Genomic DNA, 27,917 nt, shown 5'->3' on the forward strand with positions numbered 1-27,917 from the left:
AAAAACACAGCAGTCAACCGGATCAATGCAACTGTAGTGGTATCACAAGAATAGATGTATTATGCTATGGATTAAGATATGGCTTTGCTTAGCCTATTTAGACCATCACAAGGTCCTCCAAACATACTTTGCTGGATTACTGGTACTTGAGACAGTTAAACAAGCAAGCAAGCAAGCAAGCAAAGATTATTTGCTGGAGTTTGTCGTGATGTAGGGCGTTGCATTCTCATTCATGCAAGCAAAACTTTAAGATAAAAGCATGAGCAGCGCATCAGGATCATTACAATAAATGAGGATAAATATGGATACTTACAGATGGAAAGTCCTATTAGGATGTACTAACATTGTATCTTCGTGGGCGTGGCATTTGTTTCCCACGCTAAACAAAACGCACTGCACTTTGCACATGGCCACGCACATCCTGAACGGTAGATCGCGTTCCCCACATTAAACAAAAGTAGCGTTAGCAAAATGCGGACCGTTGCATACTATTGGCTGTCCTGAAACCCAGTAATTTGCACTGCCTGAAGGGGGCACTATTCAAACGGAACAGTTGTTGGATGCCCTGCAGGAAAAAACGTACCATTAGCAAATGGCAATTGTGATGTGAGCAGGAAACAACAACACTCAATCAGGAATGAAATTCGCATTGAGATTTGGTGGGTGGTTGACGAATAGCTCATTTAACCCATTTAAAATTGCGACCCCGGCAGGACTCGAACCTGCAATCTTCTGATCCGAAGTCAGACGCCTTATCCATTAGGCCACGAGGCCGATGTATTGAACCTATCCAAATGGGATAAATGCATTGTAGCAGTACTTGTTTTCAAACCACTCTGGATGAAAGCTTCACTAAATGAACAGATGTAAATGCAATTAGTCCATTGTATTACCAGATGAAATGAGAGTCATAGCCTATACAACCGCCTCCAGCATAACTTCATTGTTTGTTAGTCATGCAGAGTTCTCCACATTTGTGTAATTTATCTAAGTCTGACAGTATCGTTTTTACAGAGCCTGACTTCTTAATAGCAATACATAACACAGCCTCCTTTTAATAGAGTTTAATTTGAGACAAATCATTTAGCCTATCTGTGACATGAATGTGACCCATGTAAGTATTGATTCCGCTTTGCAAAAATAAAGATTACCGGTACTTAGGATGCTATGATGACTGCTCTCTAAAGGAGCAGAAAGAAGGATATTATAGATTGGGCTGAATGTAAAATAAAGCAGGTGAGTGCTGTCACTCTACTGAATGCCAATCAGATGCCTCTCACCTGAAGTGAGAGTAGATCATGTAAAATATTACTGCAGAATTTAGGATGACAGACATAGAGATTTAAGTAGTCAATCCATTAGCCATTCAAATTCAATGAACAATAAAATACCATCTAGATCCATAGTATGGTTATGTTCAAATTCTATAGGCAATACATCAGCAGTGACATTCAGATATGACAAGTTTAACAAATGGGAATGTAACATTTGCGTAATTTCCACTGACTGTAGAGTTACCTCAATCATCTTAAGCAGATAGAAGGTAATGCCAAGCTGTCACTCATCCAGACCATTGGGGTGTATGTTGATGCTGGTTCCATATGAGGTCAATTTATTACCAATGGATATTTTGCAGTATCTCAGTAAAGTAAAAGTCTTGGTTAATTAGTTTTAAATGTCAGTTAGTTTTAACTGAAATAAAACAACATCCATCCACATGACCTAAATTATTCCCTTGAATAAAAGTATCACAAAGGCAAATTATGAATCTTTTTCAATGATCTCCTTCTCTGCTAGGAAGCAAATCGACTGTTACATTTTCTGAAGAAATGTGGTGCTTGCTTGCGCAAAATAATGTAGGAGTTTGTAGGTAGTTGTCGGGAGTGTCAATGTTGTTACTAAGGTGTTCTGGTTGCTAGGGTGTTGCTAGGTGGTTACTATGGTGCTCTTGCTGGTTACTCTGGTGTTGCCAGGTGGTTTCTTAAGTTACTGACTCAAAACAAAAGTGTGAGTTTAATCACATAGACAATTAAAGCGCAACTTTCCAAGACATGAGGTATTATTCATGTCCAAAATTGGTGAGGGATAATGTTTAATACTTAAAATTAGAGGTTCTGGTGAAGCCCTAAATTTAAGTAAAGATAATAGTGATTTTTGCCTTAAAAAGCACAATAGTGGTCAGTATATTAAAGGCACACTATGTTATTTTTCGCCACTAGAGGTCATTTATTCAAAATAAAGGCTTAGCCTGATTGATCATGTCCATTAAGTCCATGAGATCGTAGTGCGTCCCATTTGTCATTTTAGGTTTCAGAAGGGTGCTCGCGAGCACCCCCTTTGCGGTCGATATGCGCCCTCGATGCGCACTTTTGCAGAGCCTGCACTGAAGCAACTGAAACTTCCCGACAGTCAAAGCGGCATTACGTCACGAAAGTGCAGACTCGTAAGACCGCAAGTGCTTAGGGTGCCATTTCGTAAATCGGCTATGATGTCATTGATAGGCGACACACGGACACGGTCCGTGTCCTTGTTAAAACTGCTTATTTCTCTGGATTTAAACATTCTTAGAAACATTTGGGATAATGTAAGTACACAAATCAACAAAATATATAACATTGGTCTAGTGCTTTTTGAATATTTTGATCCAAAAATCTTAGTGTAGCTTTAAAGCCATAAACAAAAATAATTCTATGATTGACATAATCTGAAGTTGAAATGTTTTTCGTTTTTTAAGATGGACACATAATTGGATCATTAGCTTGTGAAGAAGATAAAAAGGAGGAATGCCAGTCCAGTGTTGCCAAATGACAATCTGCCAGAAAGAGATTGTCTATCTTATATTGGGACTATATTATTAATCTATCTGCGGTGAAATGAGGTATGAAATTAAAGAGTGAATGCAAATTTATTCAGACACAAGGCGCCACGAGAGATGTAATATATAAGTGTGACCAAGAGTGTGCAAAGATGCAAATAATACAAAAATCTGTAGCAGTTCACTTTTGTGATTTAGAATGGACTGTGTTCATACAAGCCCACCACTTCCAGTTTTCCTATTACACACTCTAGTTTGAAATACTGCTTTCACACCAACTAACTGATGACAAACAGACTGCTATGGAAAGCTCTAGTGTGAAGTGCATATTGATTCATGTCACCTAGAAACAAGACCTAGCGGTTCCACACAACATGATGGAGCAGCGGCTAATAGAACCACACAGCAATCATTCAAATCTATAGCAATCTATTGACTGACAAATGCCACCTAATCGATACTGCCGTATGGGGAAAGGCAGAAAACAAGACCACAAAAGAAAAGAAAACATTTAAAAAGGCAGCAAGGAGCACAAATGGTGATTATACGCACATGGGTTTAACACCTCATGCCATCTATATCATGAATGCATTAAGAGAGACAGATCTAATTATGTGATCTCCTTCTAGTGAGAGTGGATTTCTCAAGGACTCGGAGAAATCCTTAGGGAGATGATGATATTGGAGTGAAAAGCGGTTTTAGTGTTATCACTGTAGATATTTACGGTGATAAAAAATTAGAACTGGACATAAAATTATAGACAGGGTGATGCCAGTAAACTTTCAATTAACCTGTGAAATTGCTTTGGCTGTTTCATGTTCCAGTATTTACTGACCTATGACAACAAATCCAACAGCAGTAGTTTGGTAATCACACCTTCAAAGTGGCTGCGTGTGATTCGATTTAGTTTCAGTGGTGCACTATTATAACAAATCATTTCCCACAACTGGAAATGTTGCACAGGTTAGACACACTCTGTGTTTTGATGTCTAATGGTCCATACTGAGTATTTATAATATTATCCTGACCATAAAAATGTATAAAATTGCCCCTATTATTCCTATTTTAAAGTTTCCTAATTTTGTTTTGGAGGTCTCCTACAACAGGTTTACATCCATCAAAGGTCAAAAAACACTTTCATTTTCTAATGATAATATTCATAATATACATTGCACATCACCACATTGTTCAATGATTCTCAGTTCTTCTGCCCTTCGAAGGGAGTAGGGCATAGGGATGCTCACTTACGTTTGGAATCTGCCCTAAATCCCTCCTTTCCGTGAGCTCACACTGCTCTTATTGGCTAGACGGCCCAGTCTGTTGTGATTGTTCTACCGCTTACAGCATGTGTTGGAAGCCAACGCCCATTACCATAACTGTACTTCAGCTCAGGAGGCTTCCTCAGTTATTGTACACACTGTAAAGACAGTAACAATGACGTTGATTTTACAATACCAATCTGAGCGCGAGTCTGATGATGAAACATTGGAAGAATTAGTTATTTAACCCGAACCTCCATCATAAGGACAACTTGAGCAGGACATTTCTCAGTGATAAGCTACTCAGTTTGAGGTACATTATGAGATGTTGCAACTGTAATTCCTCAACATCAGCTTTAACAAGTGTATGTCCATCAACAAACCGATGCATATATTTCTAATTTATTGCGGGAACTGTATTAACTGTAACGGTGCATATGTTAGCCGAGCACTATCTTGAATGACTGATGTAACATTAAAGTTTGCAAAACAAAATTTACTCAAAGTAGTAAGAACGACAGACAATCTGCATTAATAGACACAGTTTTAGGTAACAGTGGCACACAGCTGCTTAGCAGAATTATTTCAGTAAAACAGTAATAACGTGAGCTAGCCGGTTGGCCGGAAACTTACACAATATAAAACACAAAACGACATATTTTGAACACCCGGTAGAAAATATATACATCAATAATTAATCATAGTTACAGGTTGTGATTCTGAGGAAAAGTTGGTCCATAAACTGGGTACTACTACTGACGCGTGATTACTACTATACTGACCCATCTTTCAAGAGCAAGCATTTTGGAAATCCCACGTTGAACTCAGAGATTTGAGAAGCAGTCATCAGTAAAATTACGTGTTGTGGACTGGTCAAGTTGTTCGCGGGAAGACGACATAGAACATAGGCGGGCTTTATGCAAATGTAGAACCGTCACGCAGTAGGATTCGAAACACAAGCGACTCATATTGGCGGTTCAGAGTCGAATCTTGTGTTTAGGAGACATACCTTTATTTTTTGTGCACTTTCGACTTTACAACTTTGCAGAACCTTTACATTCACAAACAGCTATATGAACACACTGCATGAAAGGGAATATTTGAAAAACCATAGGGGCACTTTAACATTCAAAAGAGCATTTGAGGAGACCACCTTGGAAAACATTCAGGTGTCAGAGTAGGACGTTGAGAAATGCATTGGTTTTTCTAATGCAATATGTATGTTCCATTAACTGGAGTAAGCTGAAACAAACCAACACAAGTGAACACAGTGCACTTTTTAAAAAAGCACATAAGCTATATTTATTTCAACTTTCTGAGCAACACATAAAAAAATTAGCAATCCAAAAGTAAATACTGTACGATATGGAGCTCAAATAATGAATCAAACCACTTTGATCAAACTTTAGTCTTAAGTTTAAGTGACTCTTGTTGTAGCTGAAAGTAATTTGTTTGTGTTTTTCTTCTTCTGAAATCGCTGACTAATGCACTTCCAAGTTAGTACAAAAAGCAAGATGTTAAATTCAAATGAAGTGCAATTTATTATTGGGTCTTATTACTAAATATTCACATAGCCTAAAATGCTTTCTCACTTTACGTGCAGAAAGAAAAACACTGTCCTGTTTAGCTTAATGTGTTTGGCTGCAGAATAAAGTGTGCATAAACCTTTCATATACTTTTTATTTATTTTAGTTTTTTACTTTTGGTGGAGTGATTGAATAAGGAGTCATACATAATATAGCCACATGTGTCTCACTAATTATGCATTTTGTGTTGCACCACATGCAGTGTTTTTGAATGTTAATGTGAATTGTTGAGCATTAATTGATTGATGACCCTCAGCGTCTTTTCCTGGCTTCTATGGCTTAATTTAAACATAACAAACAAGTGCAAACAGTAATTGCTTCATTTGGCAAGCCGGTGTGGAGCAACTGCCTTCAAAAATGTGCATCTATTGTGATTCACAGTGTTTTAACAAAGCTAATTCCTGCAATTCACTGACACTATTTCAGCTTTTTCAGATGCAAACATTTTAAATATGCCAACACTCCCTCAAAATAGCTTCTGCCATTTACACATTATGGCTAGATTGTCGTGAAAGAAGCTTGAGAGAGAGACGATGAAGTCGTAAATGGTTGGTAGGGTGACAAATCAAGAGCAAATCAAGGGCTTTGCATCAGATGGATGGAGATAGATAATATCCAGACAATGGGAAATGTCCCAAAAGCCATTGTAAAGTCTAGTTCTCATCCTAACAGGGACTTCTTCAAACATCCCTAATCCAGCTATTTCACCCAAAGGGATTTCAGTTCAATTTTAGTCTTCACATTGTCTGAATCCGTACCAGGTCAGGGAAGGGGCTCGCTCCCACCCCCCGTCTTCCTTAGCGCTGCCCAAAAGGTGTAATTATGATGGATGGGGCAATTTCCAGAAGCTCTTTTTTTTTGCCAAGGGGGTCATACCCATCTTGCTTTCTCACCAATGTAATGACTTTTCAAAGGAGCACACTCACAAAAGTGCATCTGCAGCACAGTGTTTGAGAGCTGACCTGAGGACAGGTTTGGAAAAGCAACAAATAACGGACTATAACTGGTAATGACACCTAATGGCACCTTTTGCTTTGTGCTCAAGGAACCCATATTTAATGACACATTTTATGTTGTTTTTTTTCCCCCGTGAAGGTTATCAAGTGTCAGGTTTTCCTCAAAAGTACAGTAATCCCAGATAGACTCGATGATGGTGATCATGATCTCTGTGTGGAGCTCACCGACTCCTTGTGCATGCAAAACTCTCACTGGATTATTACAATTAATGGGAAAAGGAATATTTGGACATGTAAACTGATATTTCCTACACACTACAGCAATTAAACAACTGGCTTAAAACCATTTTTTGCATGCCTAAGACTTTTGCACAGTACTGTACGTCACCGTGTCACTGAAATGTCAAGCCACACTTTGAATTTCGATTTGATTAATCCCCAGCAAACAGTAGTGTGTCTGTTCTAGAAATGAGTTCGAAACATTAGTGAAATTAATTAATTGATTTTTTTTTTTTTTTTTTTTTGAAAAAATGTGAAGAAAAAAAAAAGATTTTAAAATGTATTTTTATGTATACAAAAGTTAACACATTAAATTAAGACATTAATTAAATGTTTAACATACAGTGCCGTTCAATGGTTTGGGGTTGGTGCAAATTTATTTGGTGCAAAGTTCAAAACAGCATTTATTTAAAATTTAAATCTTTTGTAACATGTCTTCACTGTATGTCACTTTGGATCAATTTAATACAGCCTTGCTGAATAAAATTGTTAATTTCTTTCAAAATAAACATAGTTCTCTATTTCTCTATATACGTTTAAGAAAAGTTTAACATGGAAAAATGTTTTCATCAGGTTTATATATATATAATTTGTTTTGGCAATATAAAGCTAATTATGTAATTTTGGAAACAAGTTCTCTGTGTAATATTGCACTTTCTCATACAGTATAAATGAGTCTTTACACATGAAAATGAAATATATATATATTAAGAAGAGATCTCCCACAAAGGGGTTTCATGTAAGCATATATAATATAAGCATATAATATATAATATTATAATATAAGCATAGTCTTATAGACCAATAGACTTTTTGCCTGTTCAATTAAGTTGGCTAAGTTAAGTTGTGGATTAAAAAGAAAAAGAAAAAAGAAAGCTAATAGAAACAGTGTTCGGTTAATGGGGTTAAATTTCTCCCGTGGGACTTTATTCCTTACAATCAAAGATTTTGCATTGTTCTCTGCATTATAAATGCTCGATTGATTCTTGGCTTTGTTTTTCATTCACTTTAATTTGAAATGGGACTTGGTGTCTAACAACAAACAAACAGATGAGAAGAAAAAAAGTGCATGTCTAAAATCAATTCTAATATTGTCAGAGAGTGTTTAATCCTCGATATGACAAAGCACCGTGATAGAGGTGTGAGACATGAGCGAGGACAAAACATGCTGATCAGCTAATTGTGGTACATACCCTCAATAACCTCAACTGATCTCATACAGCTGAGCTCAGCGCTTCAGGTCTTTAAAGGGAGGGAAGGTTCATACTTGCACCCATTTATTGCTTTCCCGGTTCCATTTAGATGTCTCTTAAGACCTCTGAGCCCCTGTTTTAACCTTCAATTATAAATTAGGTTGTTGAGGTAAAGCGTGTTTATGAGCTAAATGTGGCCAATTTAATTTGAAATGGGAGTTGGGCTGAAATGTCTTCCCAGCAAACATGCATAATGTTCTTTTTCTCACCGTTATTAGGTTAGACACTCGAGTACGCTTAGGTGCAGAAAGCATACGTGAACTAATAAACCTAGAACAAAATGGCAAATCTGAAATAATGGTAGACTTGAGATACAGTGCCTATATTTAAAATACTTTTTCATGTTTTGTTGCTTTACAGCAATGAATCACAGTGGACTTCTTTTGGCTTTTGTTTTTGACACTGATCAACAGAAAAAGATTCTATAAAGGGATTTCAAATAAAACAAAAAATTAATCGAATTGATTTCATAAATATCCACCCCCTTTAACATGACTCCTAAATAGAGTTAAATCGCTAGTGTATAGTAAAAGAGTTTCAATTGATTGTATAAAAACAACTGGAAGATCCAACTTCTGGTGAGTCAATTTTGTGGCAGAATTGACATCATTAAAGCAACAAAACAGTCCAAGCAATTCAGCGGAAAAGTAATTGAAAAGCACAAGTCCGGGGATGGCTAGAAGAAGACTTCAAGAAGTCATTGAATATCCCTTGGAGTATAGTTAAATCAATAATTAAGTAATGGAAAGAGCACAGCACTGCTGTAAATCTACCTAGAGCTGGCTGTCCTCAAAAACCAAGTGCACGTGTTAACAGGAAGGTCACCAAGAGCCAGCTGAAAGAGATGGTTCTGTGGTCTGAAGAGACCAAAATGAAGCTTTCTGGCCATCAAACAAAATGCATATAGCCAAACAGCTTCTGTGAAGCAGATGAAGGCAGTCTCATGCTGTTGGGATGCTTTTTATCTTGTGTTCTGGTCATTTTGACCCAGAGCTAATCTTTTTTTTTTTTTTTTACCTTGTTACACTTGCAGTGTTTGCGGTCAAAAATGAGTGGCCTATGGCCGGCAAATTGCTTGTAAATCTCTCATTATGCTATATTAGGTCATACCCATCTTGCTTTCTCACCAATGTAATGACTTTTCAAAGGAGCGCACTCACAAAAGTGCATCTGCAGCACAGTGTTTGAGAGCTGACCTGAGGACAGGTTTGGAAAAGCAACAAATAACAGACTATAACTGGTAATGACACCTAATGGCACCTTTTGCTTTGTGCTAAAGGAACCCATATTTAATAACACATTTTATGTTGTTTTCCCCCCTCAAGTGTCAGGTTTTCAAGTGTCATATGTTCAAATCTTGGAGTCAATCTTTTGGTCAACTTGTTTTCTTTTAATTAGCACAGGTTTTGTATCTCTTTTTGGAACTGATTGATCGTAGGCCTCATTGATCTTAGCGTATGCACCTCAGTAAAAAAAAAAAAAAGAGTTCAATCAAGCTTATTCACCTCAAAAAAAAAAAAAAAAAAGAAGTGTATAAACTCAGATCAATGAGGCCTATCAATCAGTTCCAAAAAGATATACATAACCTGTGCTAATTGAAAGAAAACAAGTTGACAAAAAGAATGAATGCAATATTTGGCATAATATTGCATAATGAGAGCTTTACAAGCAGTTTTTAAAGGCCGGAACACCAATTTAGGGAAAGGATTTTCAGCCTAGCTCAAGGGCTAGATAGAGCAGTGCTTCTCAACTCAGTCCCCAGGACCCACTTCCCAGAATGTTTTAGATATTTCCCTATTCACACTAAGAAGCTGATGAACTGAATCAGGTCTTTTAATTAGTGAGATGTGTACAATTTTCTGGGAGGTGAGTCCCCAGGACTGGAGTTGAAAAACACTAGCAAGTCCTTGAAGTCTTGTTAGGGTTTAAATGCCACAAAATACAAGTAAATCCTGTATGAAAACTGGAAGACTGCATGTGGCTTGGGAGATTTGCTTTCCAACCAAACAATGCCCCAAAACTACACAGGAATTAATATGAATTAATATCCTGGAGTGGCCAGATCAATCTCAATCCAATTTAGAATTTATCGATAGGAAAATAGCAGTTTTGCAGAAAGAAGCATTCAGTTTGCAGTTTGGAAAAAAATGATGTAGAAACATTGCAGTGGTCAGTGAAAGGTATCCACATAAACTCAAGGCTGAAATTGCTGTTATCTAACTAATGCTGAGTTGAAGGGGGTGAATACTTATGCAAATTATTATGAATTTGAACATGAAAGAATATTTCTCTGTTGATCAATGACAAAAAAAATTAGGGAGTGTAGCCTGCAGCTTTGGTGTAAAGACCACATCTTGTGAGGACCATGACTCTTAATCTCACAAAAATTGTCAAGCAACATGTGGGTCGTAACTCTGGGGGATAAGGTGAATAAGCTAAAGTCCCAAAAGTCGAAGTGTTCCTTTAAGTCTTATAAAAAGTGGCTCCTTTCTCAAGTATGTGCTCTTTAAAAAGTCACCCACCGCACAGCCCACATAGCTGCACTATTAATGAAGAATTCTGAAAGTAACTTCTCCAAATTCCAAAACACTGGCAGAAATGAAAGTCTACAGCCAATTTTTAGAGACCTACATAATCAAGGTGCCTAAATAATTCATGGGATTACTAATCCCCACTTCCACCAGCGCAGCACAAAAGTCAATGACTATTTGACAGCTGAGCAAGAGAAAGACATAAAAGTGCATAAGAGAAATCTCAAGTACAAGGCATTTAAATTTGACAAGACCAATATATACCGACCAAAAGCATAATTGGATATCCTTTTTTTTAAAAGAGGGAAGGGGGTCCCACTGGATGATCTGTGTCCACTATTATTTGTCCATCTACTGCCCTCAAGTGGTAGTACTTTAAAAGACAAAATATGTGCACTGATAAAGAAATGAAAGTGTAAGGAAAGGCACACAATATAATGCTCACCCTGCTGAAAACATTTTTTGCCACAATTTGCAAATACATAAAACAATGAGATCACATGCTATGAAATGGACCCTTTTTAATATTGCATCCACTGTCACAGAGGTTTCCATTTACCAAGCAAGATAAATAAATATACAGATACAGGGCAGGTGACAACATACAAGTGTATGGGACATACTGTATAACCCCTATAAACATTGCTCATATTGTTAGATTCCATCATCAGATTGAATCTGGGGTCCAGACTCATGGAATCTTAGTTAAAAAAAAAAAAAAATCCTTTTCCAATTTTTCAACATATTGTCCATTATGTCCGTTTCTTCCCATATTACAGAGCCATAATGAAGCGTCTGACTTGTTTCAGGTACTCTGGTTTCAGGAAGTCCTGGAGTTCATCCTTTTTTACCCAGGCAAATGAATTCTTCTCCAGGGGTAAGTGCTTATGGCTGGAAAGCACAGCTTTGAAGAAGAACACTTTGGCTCCAACACTGCCCTCTTTCTGAATGTCCTTTGGGTATTTGTATTTGTAAAATCCACAGGGTGCATTACCAAGGAAAGTAGCCTTCAGATCAGCACCTACAGAAGTCAATTTAAACAGAAGGCTAATAATTTAACCTGCAGCACATTCAATTTATGAATTACAGTCTTGTCATATCATCACTTTCAGGCTGAATTTCCCTGATATTACAATTTAGTGCATAATCTTTTCAAAAGTACACTACAAACCGTACTGAGCTTTTCTTTAACCAGTGATTAAGCGGTTAAAAGGCTGTCATCTAATGATTACAGTTGTTAAAATGTTTGATTTTCAGCTCCTGTTAAAGGAATAGTTCACTTAAAAATTTAAATTCTGTCATTTACTCACCCTCAAGTTGTTGCAAACCTGTATGAATTTCTTTCACAAAGGCAGATATTTTGAAGAATGTCGGTAACCAGACAGCTGATAGGGTCCAATATCTTTTTTTGTGTTCAGCAGAAGAAAGAAATTCATACAGGTTTGAAACAACTTGAGGGTGAGTAAACAATGACAGAATTTTCATTTTTAAGTGAACTACTCCTTTAAAGCTGATATCAACTCCACAGTGAAAACAGACCTACCTGAAGCCGTCTAAATGGATATTACCATAGAAATCTTACCTGGAAGACTTGCAAGGGCACGTTCTGCTGTCTGTCGAAGTGTCTCTCCCATCTGCCACTGTATTTGAGGCAGGAGCCAAAGCTTTTGACTGCCAACATCCTTCTTCACCAGCAATATGAGACTGTCTGCTAAACAACGCTCTGAAGAACTCGCGTCTTTCTGGTCATTACCTGTAGAGTAATTCATTGAGAGATGAATTCAACATGCTTAAAGTCACCCTGTGGTGAAAATCAAGCTTTTAATGTTGTTTAAATGTCTGTGTGGTGTTTTGAATAAGTTTTAGGACAAACCATGTGTAAATTCATAAGTCAACACCATTGCTGAGTATTTTCTCCTTAAAACTGCAGTGAACCAAAGACAGTCTCAAAAACGCTGTTTGAAATCAAACCGCTGGTGTTTCTGACGTCACAAACTACCTTGTAACCAATCACGTCAGCGAGTGGATCTCTGAGCTGGTGTGAGTGAGTGGAGGCGGGGCTAATTTGCATATTCATAGAACAGTGTATACTAAATGAGGCAAGGGTGTAGGGTTACATTCAAGCTATTTTAAAGCATGAAGATTTTTTGGTTCAAGAAAAAAAACATTTAAATATGTCCTTTTGGTGGATGAAATTATTGACTACAGGGGGACTTTAATTAATCTGAAATGTCTTTAAAACAAGACTTATGTCAAAGCAACGACTTAAAGTCACCATGAAATCGTAATTGACAATTCTTGTTTTTTATGGAATTATTATAAATGATTTATCCGTGCACATCAAGATTTCATTTTATAATCCATGTGCTCTCGAAATCTTTAATCAAAATAGCTTCCCCTCCCTCTTGCAGCGACATCTCTTCTCTTCTCTAATAATGCGTTTACTGGTGCGAAGGGGGGGCAAAATGTCACTCACATGAGATCACAGCAATACAGCAAAACACAATCAATCGAATCAATTCCTGATGGACACAATCAAGTCCCGCCTTATATTTTTTATTGTTCGAGAAGCCTTTTTACTCGGATATACGTCATAATTGGGAAGACAAGACTATCAGACCTCCCGTTTCATGCCGACTGACTCTATGGGGACACCGTAAAAAAAAAAAAAAAAGTGACTTTTGGCTGATTGCTCACCTTGTGACCTCAGAGCTGGTTGAAATTCCTTCAGTTTCTGTTCCCAAATATCCTCCAGATCTTGGGCTGTAACGATTTCTTTGTCTCTGTAATCCTCCTCCTCATCTGAATCATAATCATCTTCTTGTTTCCGAATCATCCGTGCAGCATCATCCAGGAGCTTCAACTCATGGTCCGCAAGCAGACTTCTCTCGAACTCCATCTGAAACAATAAACAATCCTATATGAGATGTGTTTGACAGGTGGCTCGTAGCACGCAGATTTATGGATGCACAGCATTATTAGGGTATGCATGCATACTAAAAAATACATAGACAGTCTCAAAATATGCTACATACATAGCATAATAAAATTAGAAAAAAAAAGAGAAAATATACATACAGTACCAGTCAAAAGTTTGGAAACATTACTATTTTTAATGCTTTTGAAAGGAGTCTCTTATGCTCATCAAGCCTGCGTTTATTTGAGAAATTATGAAATATTATAACAATTAAAATAATTGTTTTCTATTTTAATACACTTTAAAATATTTATTTATTTCTGTGATGCAAAGCTGAATTTTCATCAGCCAATACTCCAGTCTTCAGTGTCACATAACCCTTAAAAAATTCATGCTAATATGCTGATTTATTATCAATGTTGGAAACAATTGTGCTGCTTTCAAAAAAATGTATAACCTGTCATACTTTTTTCGGGATTCTTTGATGAATAAAAAGTTAAAAAAGAACATTATTTATTTAAAATAGAAATCTTTTGTAACAAAGATTTCTACCATTAAAAGGGTTAGGGTCAGTAATTCTTTTCTTTCTTTTTTTTGAAAGAAATTAATACTTTTATTCAGCAAGGATGTGTGTTTGAATTGATTAAAAAAAGTGATAATAAATATTTATTGTTAGAATATTTTAAATGAATTCTGTTCTTTTTAACTTTTTATTCATCAATGAATCCTGAAAAAAACTATCACAGGTTAAAAAAAAATATCAACACTATCAACAACTGTTTTCAACATTGATAATAACAGTATCAAACCAGCATATTAGCATGATTTCTGAAGGATCATGTGACACTGAAGACTGGAGTAATGGCTGATGAAAAATTCAGATTTGCATCACAGAAATAAATTGCATTTTAAAATATATTAAAAAAATAAAACCATTATTTTAAATTGTAATAATATTTCACAATTCTTTCTATTATTTTTTTTCTGTATTTTTGATCAAATAAATGCATGCTTGATGAGCATAAGTGACTTTCAAAAACAATAAAAATAGTAATGTTTCCAAACTTTTGACCGGTACTGTACATAGTGCCACAATACATACATTGTACCACGTCCAAAACTATGGTACGAGCATGGTGTATTTAAAATAATAATAAAACAACAATAATACTAGTTTCATGTGTATACTGATTCTTTCGTACCTTACTCATAAGCTCCATGAACTCCTCCTCTATGGGGCTCCTGTCTTGAGAGACCACAGGCAGCCTCTGCACACATACAGCTCCATGCAGCGCCCACGGAGATGCAGCACCCGCAGTTTTGACATTTTGCGCAGACCACTGTTGACTAGTGTACGAAACATTTCGCAGTCCTCTGTTTGATGTAGTTGTAGTTATTATCCTCCAGAACGGTCGATAAACTCTAGTGAAGGGCGCCGCCATGTTGACCACACGTGTTCCCGAGGTGCTTTGCGGAGTTTGCGAAATAGACGCCACTATTTCGAAAAAAGGGGGAATTGATTTTTGAAAAACAAACTTTTGGTGTTATTTACAAAAGAAAATGAAAATACTGTAGTTCAATCATGAAATATTATTGTAGTTAACATAATACAAAATACTTTACTACGTTTAAAATCGCATTCTACATGTTGGCGTCTAAAATATAAGTAAAACACCCCTCTGAAAAATAGTATAATTGTGACGTCCCCATTACACACACACTACGCGACCCTCAACGTCCGCAAAGCAACTAAAGTCATGCATGTGTGTGTTCGTGAATAAACTGCATAATTTAAAACTCACATTATGTATCTTAGGGTATATAGCCTCGTTCGAGGTTCGTGCCAGCAGCTTTTTGAGGGCTTAAATTCATCTGGACGGTTAATGTAAGTGGCTTATGTGGTTGGAAAAGCAGCGTTTTATTTGTGTAACGTTAATAGACAAATATTCTCTATAATTTCGTTTTATTTGAGTTACTTTAATAATGCATACACTGTCATAACAAATTTTGACATGATAGTACCCTGGTTATGGTACCATGCGTGGTATGTCTTTTAGGACATTAACAGTCATACCATGTTTTGGATAAGGTACCGTGGTACTTTTATTTTTTTTAAACGACACAACGAACATGTGATGATGCCTTTTTGATAACACCATGGTTTCTTGGACATGTACTATGCTAGTACAATGTTGTTGTTGTTGTTGTTTACATCTAACATGATTATACAGTGGTATTGTTTAAGTATAAGTACAAGGGTACGGTACCATATTCCCTATAAGTGAAAAGCTTGGACACACATATTCATTCTTTATTACTACTAATTTCCACATTTTACAATAAAAATGAAGTCACCTTTTGATGTTGTCACCTTTCGTCTGGATTCCAGCTCTGCACACTCTGGACATATGTTGTTACTAAAGGGTCTAATTGGTTATTTTCTCCTGCAGTGGTGGAAATGTGGGGTTTCAGCGTCTGTTGTCATGCAGCGCCATCCGATTACAAGAGCCTGATGCCAAACCAGTGGAAACCCGGAGCCCATTAGCACCAGTCAAACGACTGAAAGAGTAAGACACAGAAACACTGACAGTCATTTCAGCACACCTGCTTTCAAAAATAGCTTTAACCCTGGTGCTCACAAACTTCAGATCAGATCTTATGAAGTAAATCATTGCATAAATGAACCACTGAGATTTCTTATCCCAAAACATTTGAATGAATGGTAGTGCATCATGGTTTTCACAGACATATTAAGCATCTATATTCAAATATATTCAAATATTATTGAAAATTTGTTAACGATTTTGTAAGCATATTGCGTTGTTGTGTTTGGAGTCAATAGTTTTATTTGTGATAACGCTATGTTGAAATAGTAAACATAGTAGTAAATGTTGAAATGAACATTAACTAAGATTAATAAATGCTGTAGAAGTATTGTTAATTCTTAGTTCATATTAACTAAAAGTAGTTAACAAATGAAACCTTATTGTTAAGTGTTAAGATAGATAGATGGATGGATAGATAGATAGATAGATAGATAGATAGATAGATAGATAGATAGATAGATAGATAGATAGATAGACAGACAGACGATAGATAGACGATAGATAGAGTATTCTGTATTAGATTTTATGGGAAAATGTTTGTCATTTTTTGTTTATTGCTCTTCCCCATTTAGCCTCTTCCCTCCATTTCCGGGTCAGGAAAGCTCCCTGACATGGGACAGCAAGAAGTTCGAAGAGTTGCCGATCGCACACATAAAAGCCACATATAACAAGTAAGTTTCCTGACAAAATTAAACAGTCGTGATTGACAAATGGAAATGGAATTAGTTTGGCTGCTGTTTGCATGCAGCTATAGCATAAACTTATATCAGCTCTTAATTATGATTGTTCATTTATCCATGTGTGTGGGTCAAAGTGTTTTTGTTGCATATCATGCCCTAACATGCAGTTCAGTTTTGATGCATGTTAAGTGAAATTACGGTATTTACTGTGCTCATCTCAGGGCTACAGATGTTCATAGGTGCAGTCTGCATTATAATTGTTATTTATACCTATTACTGCATGTTTACTTAACTCACCCCACACACACAAACTTAATAACCGATGCATGCCTGAGTGCTCACAACCTGTGATTTGTCCTCCATCTCTCCAAAATACTAGGATTTTATAGTTAGGAGTCCATGAAACTGCAGGCTGACAACATATAGCTGACTGTCTTTTGTCCGTAATTTCTTTCTCAAGCACACATATCCAGGTCACAGATAGCGCTGGCCAGTACATGGTCCGAACCTCGTGTGGATCAGAGGGCTTCAAGAATGTGAAGAAATCCACTCCTATTGCAGCACAGACCGCTGGGATTTCAGCCGCTGCAGTAAGATGGACAAAACTATTAAAGAATACTTTTAATTTGCATTGTGCATCTTTTTGTCACAATACCAGTCTGTAATTTGGATGTTGTCCACTTGATGGCAGCACATTTCTTTGTAGTAATTTACCACACCCTGCTTAGTAATTAAGGATTTCTTTCGGTTGTGTTGGGCTGGTTTTGCTGCTTGATTTCGAATATTTATTTTAAAGTCACGCTGCAAATGTAACATAATATGAGAAACAGGGTCAGTCAAAAACATAATTAGAAGATAAAGGACTTTTATTATTTTTTTGGTTAAATATGAATGTCTTATGTGCATTTAAGTATCCTCGTTTTTTTTATTATTTTTATTATTGGTTCTTGCTCGAGAATATCAGCGGTATATTTATTGACTGTTGCAGTGACGTTTATGCTGATAAACGAGAAATTGAAAATAACATTTCAAATCTTCCATTTCATGTTTATACTTCTCTTCGGTTACTTCCACGCTATTTGTTTGTAATTTCATCAGCGTGTGCCATGAAGAGTCTAATGGCAACCCTGAGTCACAGCAGGCTGTATAATCAGTATATGACTTCTCACTGATGACCATTCATTTGCTGTATGGACACAAGCATTATGATCTAAATTAGTAGTTTCGGACAGACCTCAGATTCTAGGCTCCTGCAGTTTTGTGTTTCCTCAGTGATTGATTAGTTTTTATTATGCTAAATGATCTAAATGTATGTATGTTTGTCTTGAGCAGAAGGCGAGGGCGAAGGGGGTCACCTACGTCCGTGTGCTGGTGAAAGGACTCGGTCCAGGGCGCATGGTGAGTAGCTTACTAAGGCCTTACTTAACGCTTATAAAGATGGATCCTTATTAGTTCCTTGTAGATTCAACTAGATTATAGTTGAGAACTGCTAGGGAATATTACTTACTGTAATATAAGTTACTGTGATATTTGCCATTGATTGCAATAAGACTTTCAAATCACAATTTGTCTGTAACAGTGTGAAATCCAAAGTGAATCCTTTGCACATTTGAAAAAATATATTTTTTGACATTTGAGGGGCCTGAGCAGTATGTAGAGACCAAAATATCATTAAGACTTAGTGGAGCTCTTTTGAATTGTGAACCACCCAGAACACCCAACTGCACAGGGACACAGAAAAGTGTCATAGCAGCGACTTTTGCACAGACAGTCACATTTTCTTAAAGAAGACCTATTATGACTCTTTTACAAAGTCTTGATTTTGCTTTTGGGGTCTACTAGAATAGGTTTTCATACTGGAATGTTAAAAAACATATCTTTCACATATTTTACATTGTTGCAGCACCTCTCTTCCTAGTCTGTCAGTAACGCTCTGGGGTGCGTTTCCCGAACAACGCCGTAACTCGCTGCTTAACTACCATAGTACGATGCTTCGTTGAAGAAATCAACTAGCTAGTCACAGCTGTTTCCCAAAACTGTATCGTCGCAAAGTGGTCGTTCAACCACGTTGGTTTATGACGTCACGCACGTGGTGGAGTAATAACTTCTTTTAATGAATCTGTTTGAGATCGAATTAACGGTAGATGTTTTGCTATAAATTACAGACATGGCATCTGAGGACTATTTCTCATACTTCTCAGTTATTTTGCTTTATTTCTAGATTCAATCATAGGCTCATTCTTATAGTAGAGCATGTTCGCATATGCGCACTATTCAAAAACGCTGCTTTAAATCTCATGACAAACTAAAAGACGTAATTGGCATTTGTATGTATTCTAAATAAAAAACACAGGTCGTACTAAATGTCAGCTTGCTTATTTTGCTCAAGATAAGCATTTATTAAGTCCACATGTCATGCAAACTAGAAACTATGCTTCTAACCACAGGTCGAGAGCTGTCGTTCCAACCACACAACTTTGCAATGCTGTTTGCGAATGTTCGTTAAAACGATGGTTTCAGGAAACACGACTCGTTGAACTATGCTGATAACGACGGAACTTGTGAACATAGTTGGCTAACGATGCTTTTGGGAAACGCACCCCTGTTTAGTTCATGTCTAAATAAAGACTCCTCCTTCCAAAAAGCAAAATGTGCTCTGATTGGTGGGCCGGATCAGTGCGTTGTGATTGGTCAACCACTTTGAGACTGTTTCAGAAATGTTATACCCCTTCCCATAACTATACATTAGATCCGGAGTGGAAAAAACAGCGTCTCTTGGACATGGCAACAACACATCTTTATTTTGCATGTATGTATTTGGAATTATTTAAATGAGTAATATTGTGACGTGTATGTTCCCGGAAGAAAACTCAAGACTGCAATTGAGGCATTTCAGGGAGTTCAGAAACAGTGTTTACTGATATACAAGAACAACTCCCTTTGGAGTGACTTTGTAACTTTGCAGATTTTCATGCTCAAACAGCAACATTACACACTAAAGAAAGTTTAAAATGTAAAAAAAGCATAATAAGTCCTCTTTAAGAAATAATTTAAATCTAGTTGACTGTATACCACCTGATCCTTTCATGATCGTTTCAGTAGAATGGCAGCAATGATTATTTATTATTCTCTGTATGTGCCCATATGGAAAGGCAACAGTTGTGCGTGCTAACTATTCAATCAATACTCTGAAACTGACCGATGATGAGTTCTGTGAGCTCAGCGGCGGTCTGCATGCTCTTACTCTGAGCCGGGTGGGAGGACATTAAGGCTGGGTGAGAATCTAATGAGCCCCTCCAGAGCAGCAGGCAACAGGGGGCTTTTAAGACTCGCATTACTCTTACCTACCCTTGTTTTTTTTAGCAGTCAGAAGCTTCCAGACTAAGTTGCATTTAAGCAGATGGTGGTTGGGCATACATAAATCAATGCAAAGCCACCGACTGCTGTGCTAACAAATTACTAGATAGGCAAGCCAAGGTAAATACTTGTGCTTGTTGTAGCAAAAATAGATTGGATTCAACATCGATGTTGAAGTTCTCGCCGGTAGTTTTGTTCTTGTTGTGGCTGGTAAATAGCTGAATATACTCTAGACTATTCTGTCTAATTAAATTCAAATTAAAACCCTGAAAGCTAAAATCAAACATTTCAAATGCTACAATTGAATTTAGGCATCACAACATCATAGTGCGCAGTTTGAAAAAATCAATATTTGTTTTCAGATTTGCTAAAGATTCCATTTAACAGTTTGTCACATCCTCCAATATTAGATACGGTGCAGATATATTAAGCATCCCTTATAGAAAAATTCCACTAACTTTATTTTTGGCTAAATCGGCAGCTTTCACAAATAAAGTTCAAGGACTCATTGGATAATTTTGTCATTGGATTCACGTCTGTTCCACACATCTCTTCTAGAAAGAGTGTATTTCTGTGAACTGTGTCTCGTAGCTGACTTGGCCTGCATTGATTTTGCTCCCCCGTGTGTAGTCTGCCATTAAAGGGTTAACCATGGGAGGACTAGAGGTTGTTTCCATCACCGACAACACCCCAGTGCCGCACAATGGCTGTCGCCCTCGCAAAGCACGAAGGATGTGAGGAGGAAGAAACCCCTTGTACCCTGAAGTCTTGTTTGTCTTTCTCTCTGCATTATCTTTGACCATCCAGTCTGAATAGAGAGGTTGAATGTGGAATTAATTCAGGTCAACGCTGTTTGAGAGTTGAATGCGGAATTGAGAGTAATGTTTTTCTTTTTCTTTTTTGCAGCTGCAGTGCTGTTAATATGTTATTTACATTTTTGATAATAATTAAAGTGTAAAGATGTCACTCACCATGTCTGTTTTCGTTCTTATTAGTACATGCACGGCTTTCGGCTATGCATGGCTGCATTGTTTAAAATGCAACCCTGGGATTCAAAATCTAAATTAAACCAAGAAATAAACAAAGTGACTGTGATCATGCTGGATAGCATGGATCATCAGGTTTTGAATATGTGAAGTTCATGCAGCTCGATCATTGCTGTCATTAAAGTAAAAAGGGAACAAAACAAATACTAAGTTAAGAATTTTTTATTTTTTTATTTTATCATCCTTTCCCTTACATTGGTATGCTGATAATAAATGATACAAATATAAATAAAAAATAGAATTGTATTAAATTAGAAAAAGTTGAACCATTTTCTCTTGTGGTTTCAGACGTTTTGTCCCCACTGTATTTTGTGATTAATTTAAGTGTTCAAAACAGAAACGTATTGTTGCAGGAAATTGCACAAACTTATTACCAGACGTGTGCTCGAATGTATGTGTTTTTTTTTTTTTTTAATAAACATTATTGTTTGATATGTTAGCACTTAATCTGAGTCCGTTTCCAAGTTGACAGGCACAGGGTGGAATAGCTCCCTATAAATAAATGGACCCTTGTAAGATTATTGCCCTTTCCTACCATTACATCAGGTGCTTCGTTGCTATGACAACGGCAATTAGCAGGAACTCAGGCAGGCGGTTGAATATAAGTCTGTCCCTAGTACCCATAGCAACCAAGGTCAGGCCTGCAACGCACATCTGCTTTTATACTTGCTTTAGTGCGCGCTGTTGCTCGAGGACTGGAAGAAAAAAAATACATAAATGACAACAGGAAATTATTCTCAGATATGTTAACAATGTATAAGCTGGCTGGACATCTGTGGTTTAGTCTTACAGTTCGCTTTTTCAAAGGGAAGCAAAGATTCCTTGTCGAAAACCTCTTGGATGTTTCGTGCTTTATGCAGGAACTGTTCTTCTGTGCCTCTCCAGCAACAGCTGTCCTTTTTCCAGTCTCCTTTCGCACCAAGCGTCAGAGCCACCACAAAACACGTCTCACCAGCGACAAAGCGTGACTTATACCAACGTTTAACCCAGATGGCCGAGCATCTCAGATGTCCTCGGATAGCCTGTGCATCCGGTGGAGGCTCTGACATGGAACCTGAGTATCCCTGCTGGGATTTTGTGGGCAGTGATTAGAAACGGAGCCAACAAGGTTGATTGAATATAGAGTTAAATGGTTTGCCTGCAATATGTCTGCTTTAGTAAAAGTGATGCATTAAAATGTCTTTTAATCATCTCAGGGGCCTTTTACACGACACCATTTTCAACCAAAAACGGAAAACTTTTTATGCGTTTTGGTCATTCTTTTACACGACAATGGAGTTTTGGGGGACAGAAAAAACACTTTGAAACCCATTTTCAAAAGTTTGCAGGTTTTTGAAAAAGATGTCTCAGTGTAAACTACAAAACGCGAATTTCTGAAAACGGTGATGTCATGAGCATACATATCACGTGTTCAGTCTATAGTCGCGTAGTGTTTCTTTACAATGTGACATCGCCAACTTACTGGCCTGGCATGAATAATATAGCATTTTCGTAGATCCGTATTAAAACTGACAATGTTGAATTATGCATTATGTTGCATAATTCAATCAATTATTAAACAAACAGTTTTATCTACATTAGCTTCAACTACATTTTTTTATATTTTTGAAGAAAATGCTAAACTTGCCGCCACAATGTTAAGTTGTTGTGGATGGGTTTTAATTCGTCAACCCCAAGTGTTTATAATATTCTGTCATGTAGATTTGGTTAGGGTCCCTTCTTTGCTGTTAATCTATGGGATTTTCCACTCATCATTTGCCAGATAAAAATCATAAGTCATCCCATCGAAATGTACTAGTACACTTTTCCTCAACAAGCCACATGATTAGTTCCAAGTTAAATAATTAGAGTTAGAGGTTTGTTCACATCCATTATCTTAATACAAATTTAGTGATATTTGCATTAGCAAGCTACCACTAACATGTTTTGTCAAATGTTTTTTTAAATTATTATTTCAAAAATTGTGAACAAGGCAAATAATGATGTCTTCGTTAAAATGCAACTCAACCGTTTTGACATGCAAGACTTAAATTTTTATTATTTTGAACCATGGTTTGCATTTGAAACCACATTGTTCTCACATCAACAAATGCACTCGGAAATGAGGTGAAAGTTTTAATGGGTTATTATGCAATTACTTCAATATACAATTTGCTCCTAATTAAAGTACCACACAAATCTCACCTTTTCCTATTGTGACAAAATGCTGAATTGATTGCACTGAAATTATAACTTCCACTGGGGATTTTGTTCAGTTTCTCTGGTTTTGACATTCATGTGTCTCAGTAGTGGTAACCCATAACTAAGGGCTTACTCAAACTAACAAATGTGTTCATGCAGCTGTAAAAAAACAACCCAATATTGCAATTAATATGGTTGCTCGTTGTGTGAATAGTTTGTTATAATGTGGCATTCTCTTGAAATGGATATTTTACTTGAATGCTATTTTGCCTTCACTTAAGGTTCCTTCAAGGCCAAGGGTTAATCTGGCTGTAAATATTGCAGATGGATTTGTAAGCCCACATGACCTAGACCCTAGTAACACTGGGAACCATATAATGAGAGCTACTCAGGCATCCATTTGCACATATTATAACACACACTTTCATACGCTGCAGGGACATACACTGCTGGATATCTGCATAGATTTTGCAATCATAATGTGCATTCTTGATTTAATTGCAGACTTATTTAAAGGAGGTAATCATAGGAAAGCCAAATACATATTGTATCTGGAACGATTTATCCAAATCTTTTGATCACTTACACATTCTGTAACCCTGTTGTGAACAATGTCTCCTCATTTAACAGACTTCCCACAAGCTGCAGGCTTCTCAACAACTCCACATGACAAGCTACCCAGCTAACCTTTCAGGTAGACCTCCTATGCACCTATATTTCTCTAACCCCTAATTCTGCTCCTAAACTAGCGTAATTTTGCAAAACTTTTGCAATTTTAAAAGCGCTATACTTACAGCCTTTCAGTTGACGTGCATTGTGCAATTTTGTACAGCACTGTATGTATCATTCTTTCTTTTATTGTTTAGTCGTTTAGTCTAAGGTCAGCTGCTGTTCTTTTATAAAATTTTGGGTTAATCTCACAAAAACCTTTCATGAAAATGTTTGGGGAGTATAGTATTTCACCTCAAAATCAAACATAAGAAAAAAAAATAGTATTTTGACTAAAGGATATCCTAGTTTATAACCATAAAGATCGTTGCATCATGACATGTAGACATACAGAGCATTTCCCCCAGTTCTCATGCGATTATGTGAATACATACATTACGCTATTATTTGTTGTACTTATTTATGTTGATTTAGTTTTGAAAAAAATAAGTGTTCTCCTTTTGATTTTGTGGTGAAATGTGGCCATGAGTCCTGAAATAAAAAGAATGACTTGACTTCTCTTTTCAGATTTTTGCTAAGCAGTAAGTTTTACCCAAACAAAAAGAAGAAGAAGAAGAAGAAATGAAAAGAAGTCCGATGACTCATGAACCTTGCTGATGGAGTCATCATTTTGGCTGACATCTTTTTCTATTTTACAGTACACATATTTCTTAAAGCCAAAAATTAAAAGCAGGAAAGAGTAAGAGTATTAAAAGCAGGAAATACAGTTCCATGCATGGCTTGAGTGCTTGATAATGGGCCTCCGTCCAATTATCCACTTCCAAGAATGTAGACATATAAGTTGTAATTTTCTGTAATGGCAGGCTGTGGACATGGGGGTGGGATGGGAGCTGAAAAGTAAAAAAGAAGACGACGACATTGGAAGAACCGTAATATGCATTGCTTAATATTTTTCCGATTTTCTGCCATTTTTGGACCACCGGAGCTGAATGTGCTGCCCTTTAGGAAATCTTGAAGTGTAATATGCCTGCAGAAGCGTCTTAAAGACAACCTCATTCTCGTTTTGTTTTCATCCAAAAATTTCCTATAATACCCCTCCCTCTCCTCGCTCAGGCTTTTAGCAGCTGCTGGCGATGGTACATTATCAAAATGGAATAGGAGGCAGAGAATGGAAGATCAGAATGCTCATTGGGTATTTAGTCAAGAAGCCTAGTGCCCACTTGAGCTCCATTTGGGTGCTCTTACCTGTCCTGCTGCATTGAATAGCACCTTTGTTCTAAAGGCGAAGAGCAGGGGAAGATAGTAGAGCCGCTCGGGTTTACAGTAGTGAATGTATACGGCAGCACAAAGCATTATGAGACTCACAACAACAAAGGCTAAGATATTTTGTAGACGATATTATGAAGCATATGTAAAACCCTGAGACAAGCGCTAATTGTTGAAGCATTTCAGTAATGGGCTCTTTTTTCCCCATCCTTGTTTCTACAAAGAAAAACATCTCTGGCTTAATGTAGACTCATGTATTAGAATTTTCAAAGGCATATAGGAGGTATCTGTAAATAGGAGTTTCAGAAATATCCACACAAAAAATGTTTTCCTAATGGTTTAAAAATGTTTTAGCACCTATTTTATTTTGCTATTTTATTTCATTTATTGTATTTGGATTTATTTATTTATTTTTATATAAAAGGACATCTATGGATTAATATTATCACGTCCGTCTTGTGGTTTTGTTTCAAGTTTATGTTTTCATTCATTTTTTTGGTCAAGGTTCCTGGTTTTGTCATGTGTTTCCCTTGCCCTCATGTGATCATGTCATGTGCTTCCCTTGTCTAATATGTCATTTTCTGATTGGTTCTTGTTTCATTAGTTTTGTTTGTTCATTGGTTGTGATAGTCATGTGCTCCTCTGTATCATGTATTTAAGCCCTCATATTTGCCTTGTCTAGTTGTCATTTATTGAAGTACGCCGTGCCATGTTTCCACACGCCAGCTCTATTCATAGTAAAGTTTTTGTTCATGGTTTGTGTCATGTTTTGGATTTTGTTTATAAAGTATGTTTCATGTTTTTGGCTTGGTGAACACTGTAAATAAACTGCACTTGGGTTCTTTTCACCATCGTCTTTGTCTGCTTCATTGTCAGCATCGTTACAGCATAGACCACAACAATGAACCCAGCAGTTACCCTCCTCCGCCTCATCAAGGTGATCGCACCATTGAGTATTATGTAGAAAAGTACTGTGGACTGTCACCAGGTTGACTTTAATGATGTTGCCCTCTGGCCCAATATATTTAACATGCCCTGTTGATAAGAAATGGAAATACAGATGAGAAACTAAGCAGTTCAGCAGAACCCGCCACGCCAGAGTCAAATCAGTTCATGGCCTCTATGCCAGAGCCTGCTCACTTCATGACCACATACATACATATTGTATCTGGAACTATTTATCCAAATCTTTTGAGCACTTACACATTCTGTAACCCTGTTGTGGACAATGTCGTCTCATTTAACAGACTTCCCACAAGCTGTCAGGCTTCTCAACAACTCCACATGACAAGCTACCCAGCTAACCTTTCAGGTAGACCTCCTATGCGCCTATATTTCCCTAACCCCTAATTCTGCTCCTTAACTAGCGTAATTTTGCAGAACTGTAGCCATTTTAAAAGCGCTATATACTTTATACAAAACAATGGGCCTATAGCCTTTCAGTTGACATGTGCATTGTGCAATTATGTACTGCACTGTATGTATCATTCTTACTTTTAGTGTTTAGTCATTTAGTCTAAGGTCAGCTGCCATTCTTTTAGAAATTTTGCCACCATGTTTCTACTCGCTACATAGGTTATTTTCACAAAAACCTGTCAAAAAAAATGTCTGGGGAATACAGTATTTCATCTCAAAATCAAACATTAGGGGAAAAAGGTATCCTATTTTAGATATCCTATTTTATAACCATAAACACCTACTTATAGGTGTGTATATATATATATATATATATATATATAAGTAGGTGTTTATGGTTATAAAAAAGGATATCTAAAATAGGATACCTTTTTCACTTTCCCCCCCCTTTTTTATATATAAAAAAGGGGGGAAAAAAGTATCCTATTTTAGATATAGGTATCTATATATATATATATATATATATATATAATTTAAAAAACATTGTTGGCTTAATATTGTCTCATTTAGTAGTATTTTAAAAGGTGTAAGAGTATCGTCTTGGTTACTGATGTAACTCTCATTCCCTGATGGAGGGTAACAGAGACGGATCTCACTTGGGAACCCCAATCACCTTTTTTACAAAAACGGCCAATGGAATTGGCATGTGGAATTTGCATGCCAAGCCACTCCCCCGTACATACGGGTATATAAGATTGTGGCACGCATCCACTCATTGAGGTTTATGCTGAGGAGCTGAGACGGGATCCCAGCCATTCAGCGGTGTGGTTCAGGGTTGTGGCAGGAGGGACATAACGTTTCCATTCCCTCCATCAAGGAATGGGGGTTACATCAGTAAACAAAGACATTCCCTATCTGTCAGTCACTACAACGTTGTGTCGACTGACAAATGAGGTCCCTATGAAAAGCGCCACAATCACTGAACTTTGTTACGAGTGCTGGAGATGCAGATGTTGGCAAGCTGTAGTGTGCCTTTTTGGCAACTGTTGCCAAAAAGTCATAGTCCTCCATCATGCCAATGGGGTAGAAGGGACAAGGCTTACCGTGGAGACTGACGTCGCTGCTGTTCCTTTTGATGTTACTTCATGGGAAGAGTACTT

General features: G+C 37.0%; 2 protein-coding genes across 3 annotated transcripts; one reads left to right on the plus strand and one right to left on the minus strand.

The window, feature by feature from the left end:
* Positions 1-11,180: 11,180 nt before the first annotated feature.
* Positions 11,181-15,054, minus strand: mrpl46 (mitochondrial ribosomal protein L46). The gene is made up of 4 exons (XM_084109567.1): positions 14,799-15,054; positions 13,377-13,578; positions 12,262-12,432; positions 11,181-11,700 (listed from the first exon to the last, which is right to left on the minus strand). Exons 1-4 carry the CDS (start codon positions 15,036-15,038, stop codon positions 11,453-11,455), a joined length of 861 nt encoding a protein of 286 aa, XP_083965693.1. The 5' UTR covers positions 15,039-15,054; the 3' UTR covers positions 11,181-11,452.
* Positions 15,055-15,313: 259 nt separating this feature from the next.
* On the plus strand, positions 15,314-26,249 carry mrps11 (mitochondrial ribosomal protein S11). 2 transcript variants are annotated; one of them, XM_084110180.1, is made up of 7 exons: positions 15,314-15,481; positions 16,047-16,163; positions 16,775-16,873; positions 17,343-17,472; positions 18,215-18,280; positions 24,097-24,160; positions 24,703-26,249. In XM_084110180.1, the coding sequence occupies exons 1-7, from the start codon at positions 15,402-15,404 to the stop codon at positions 24,711-24,713; spliced, it is 567 nt and encodes a 188-aa protein (XP_083966306.1). In that variant the 5' UTR covers positions 15,314-15,401; the 3' UTR covers positions 24,714-26,249. The 2 variants fall into 2 exon arrangements, with proteins under 2 accessions (XP_083966306.1, XP_083966305.1); XM_084110179.1 differs by lacking the exons at positions 24,097-24,160; positions 24,703-26,249 and adding an exon at positions 20,870-21,205.
* Positions 26,250-27,917: the final 1,668 nt, after the last annotated feature.

The sequence above is a fragment of the Abramis brama genome, assembly GCF_963993115.1.
Source record: "Abramis brama genome assembly, chromosome: 3".
NCBI lineage: Eukaryota > Metazoa > Chordata > Actinopteri > Cypriniformes > Leuciscidae > Abramis > Abramis brama.

What these genes read in the sequence shown, in the direction of transcription:
- mrpl46 (XM_084109567.1), bottom strand. Translation starts at nt 15,038, where the DNA reads ATGGCGGCGCCCTTCACTAGAGTTTATCGACCGTTCTGGAGGATAATA. An exon ending in TCATGGAGCTTATGAGTAAG is followed by an intron (nt 13,579 to 14,798) that starts GTACGAAAGAAT and finishes TTATTGTTTCAG; the next exon opens with ATGGAGTTCGAGAGAAGTCT. An exon ending in TGCCCTTGCAAGTCTTCCAG is followed by an intron (nt 11,701 to 12,261) that starts GTAAGATTTCTA and finishes TGACTTCTGTAG; the next exon opens with GTGCTGATCTGAAGGCTACT.
- mrps11 (XM_084110179.1), top strand. Translation starts at nt 15,402, where the DNA reads ATGTATCTTAGGGTATATAGCCTCGTTCGAGGTTCGTGCCAGCAGCTT. An exon ending in AATTCATCTGGACGGTTAAT is followed by an intron (nt 15,482 to 16,046) that starts GTAAGTGGCTTA and finishes TTTCTCCTGCAG; the next exon opens with TGGTGGAAATGTGGGGTTTC. An exon ending in GACTCGGTCCAGGGCGCATG is followed by an intron (nt 18,281 to 20,869) that starts GTGAGTAGCTTA and finishes CCCCGTGTGTAG; the next exon opens with TCTGCCATTAAAGGGTTAAC.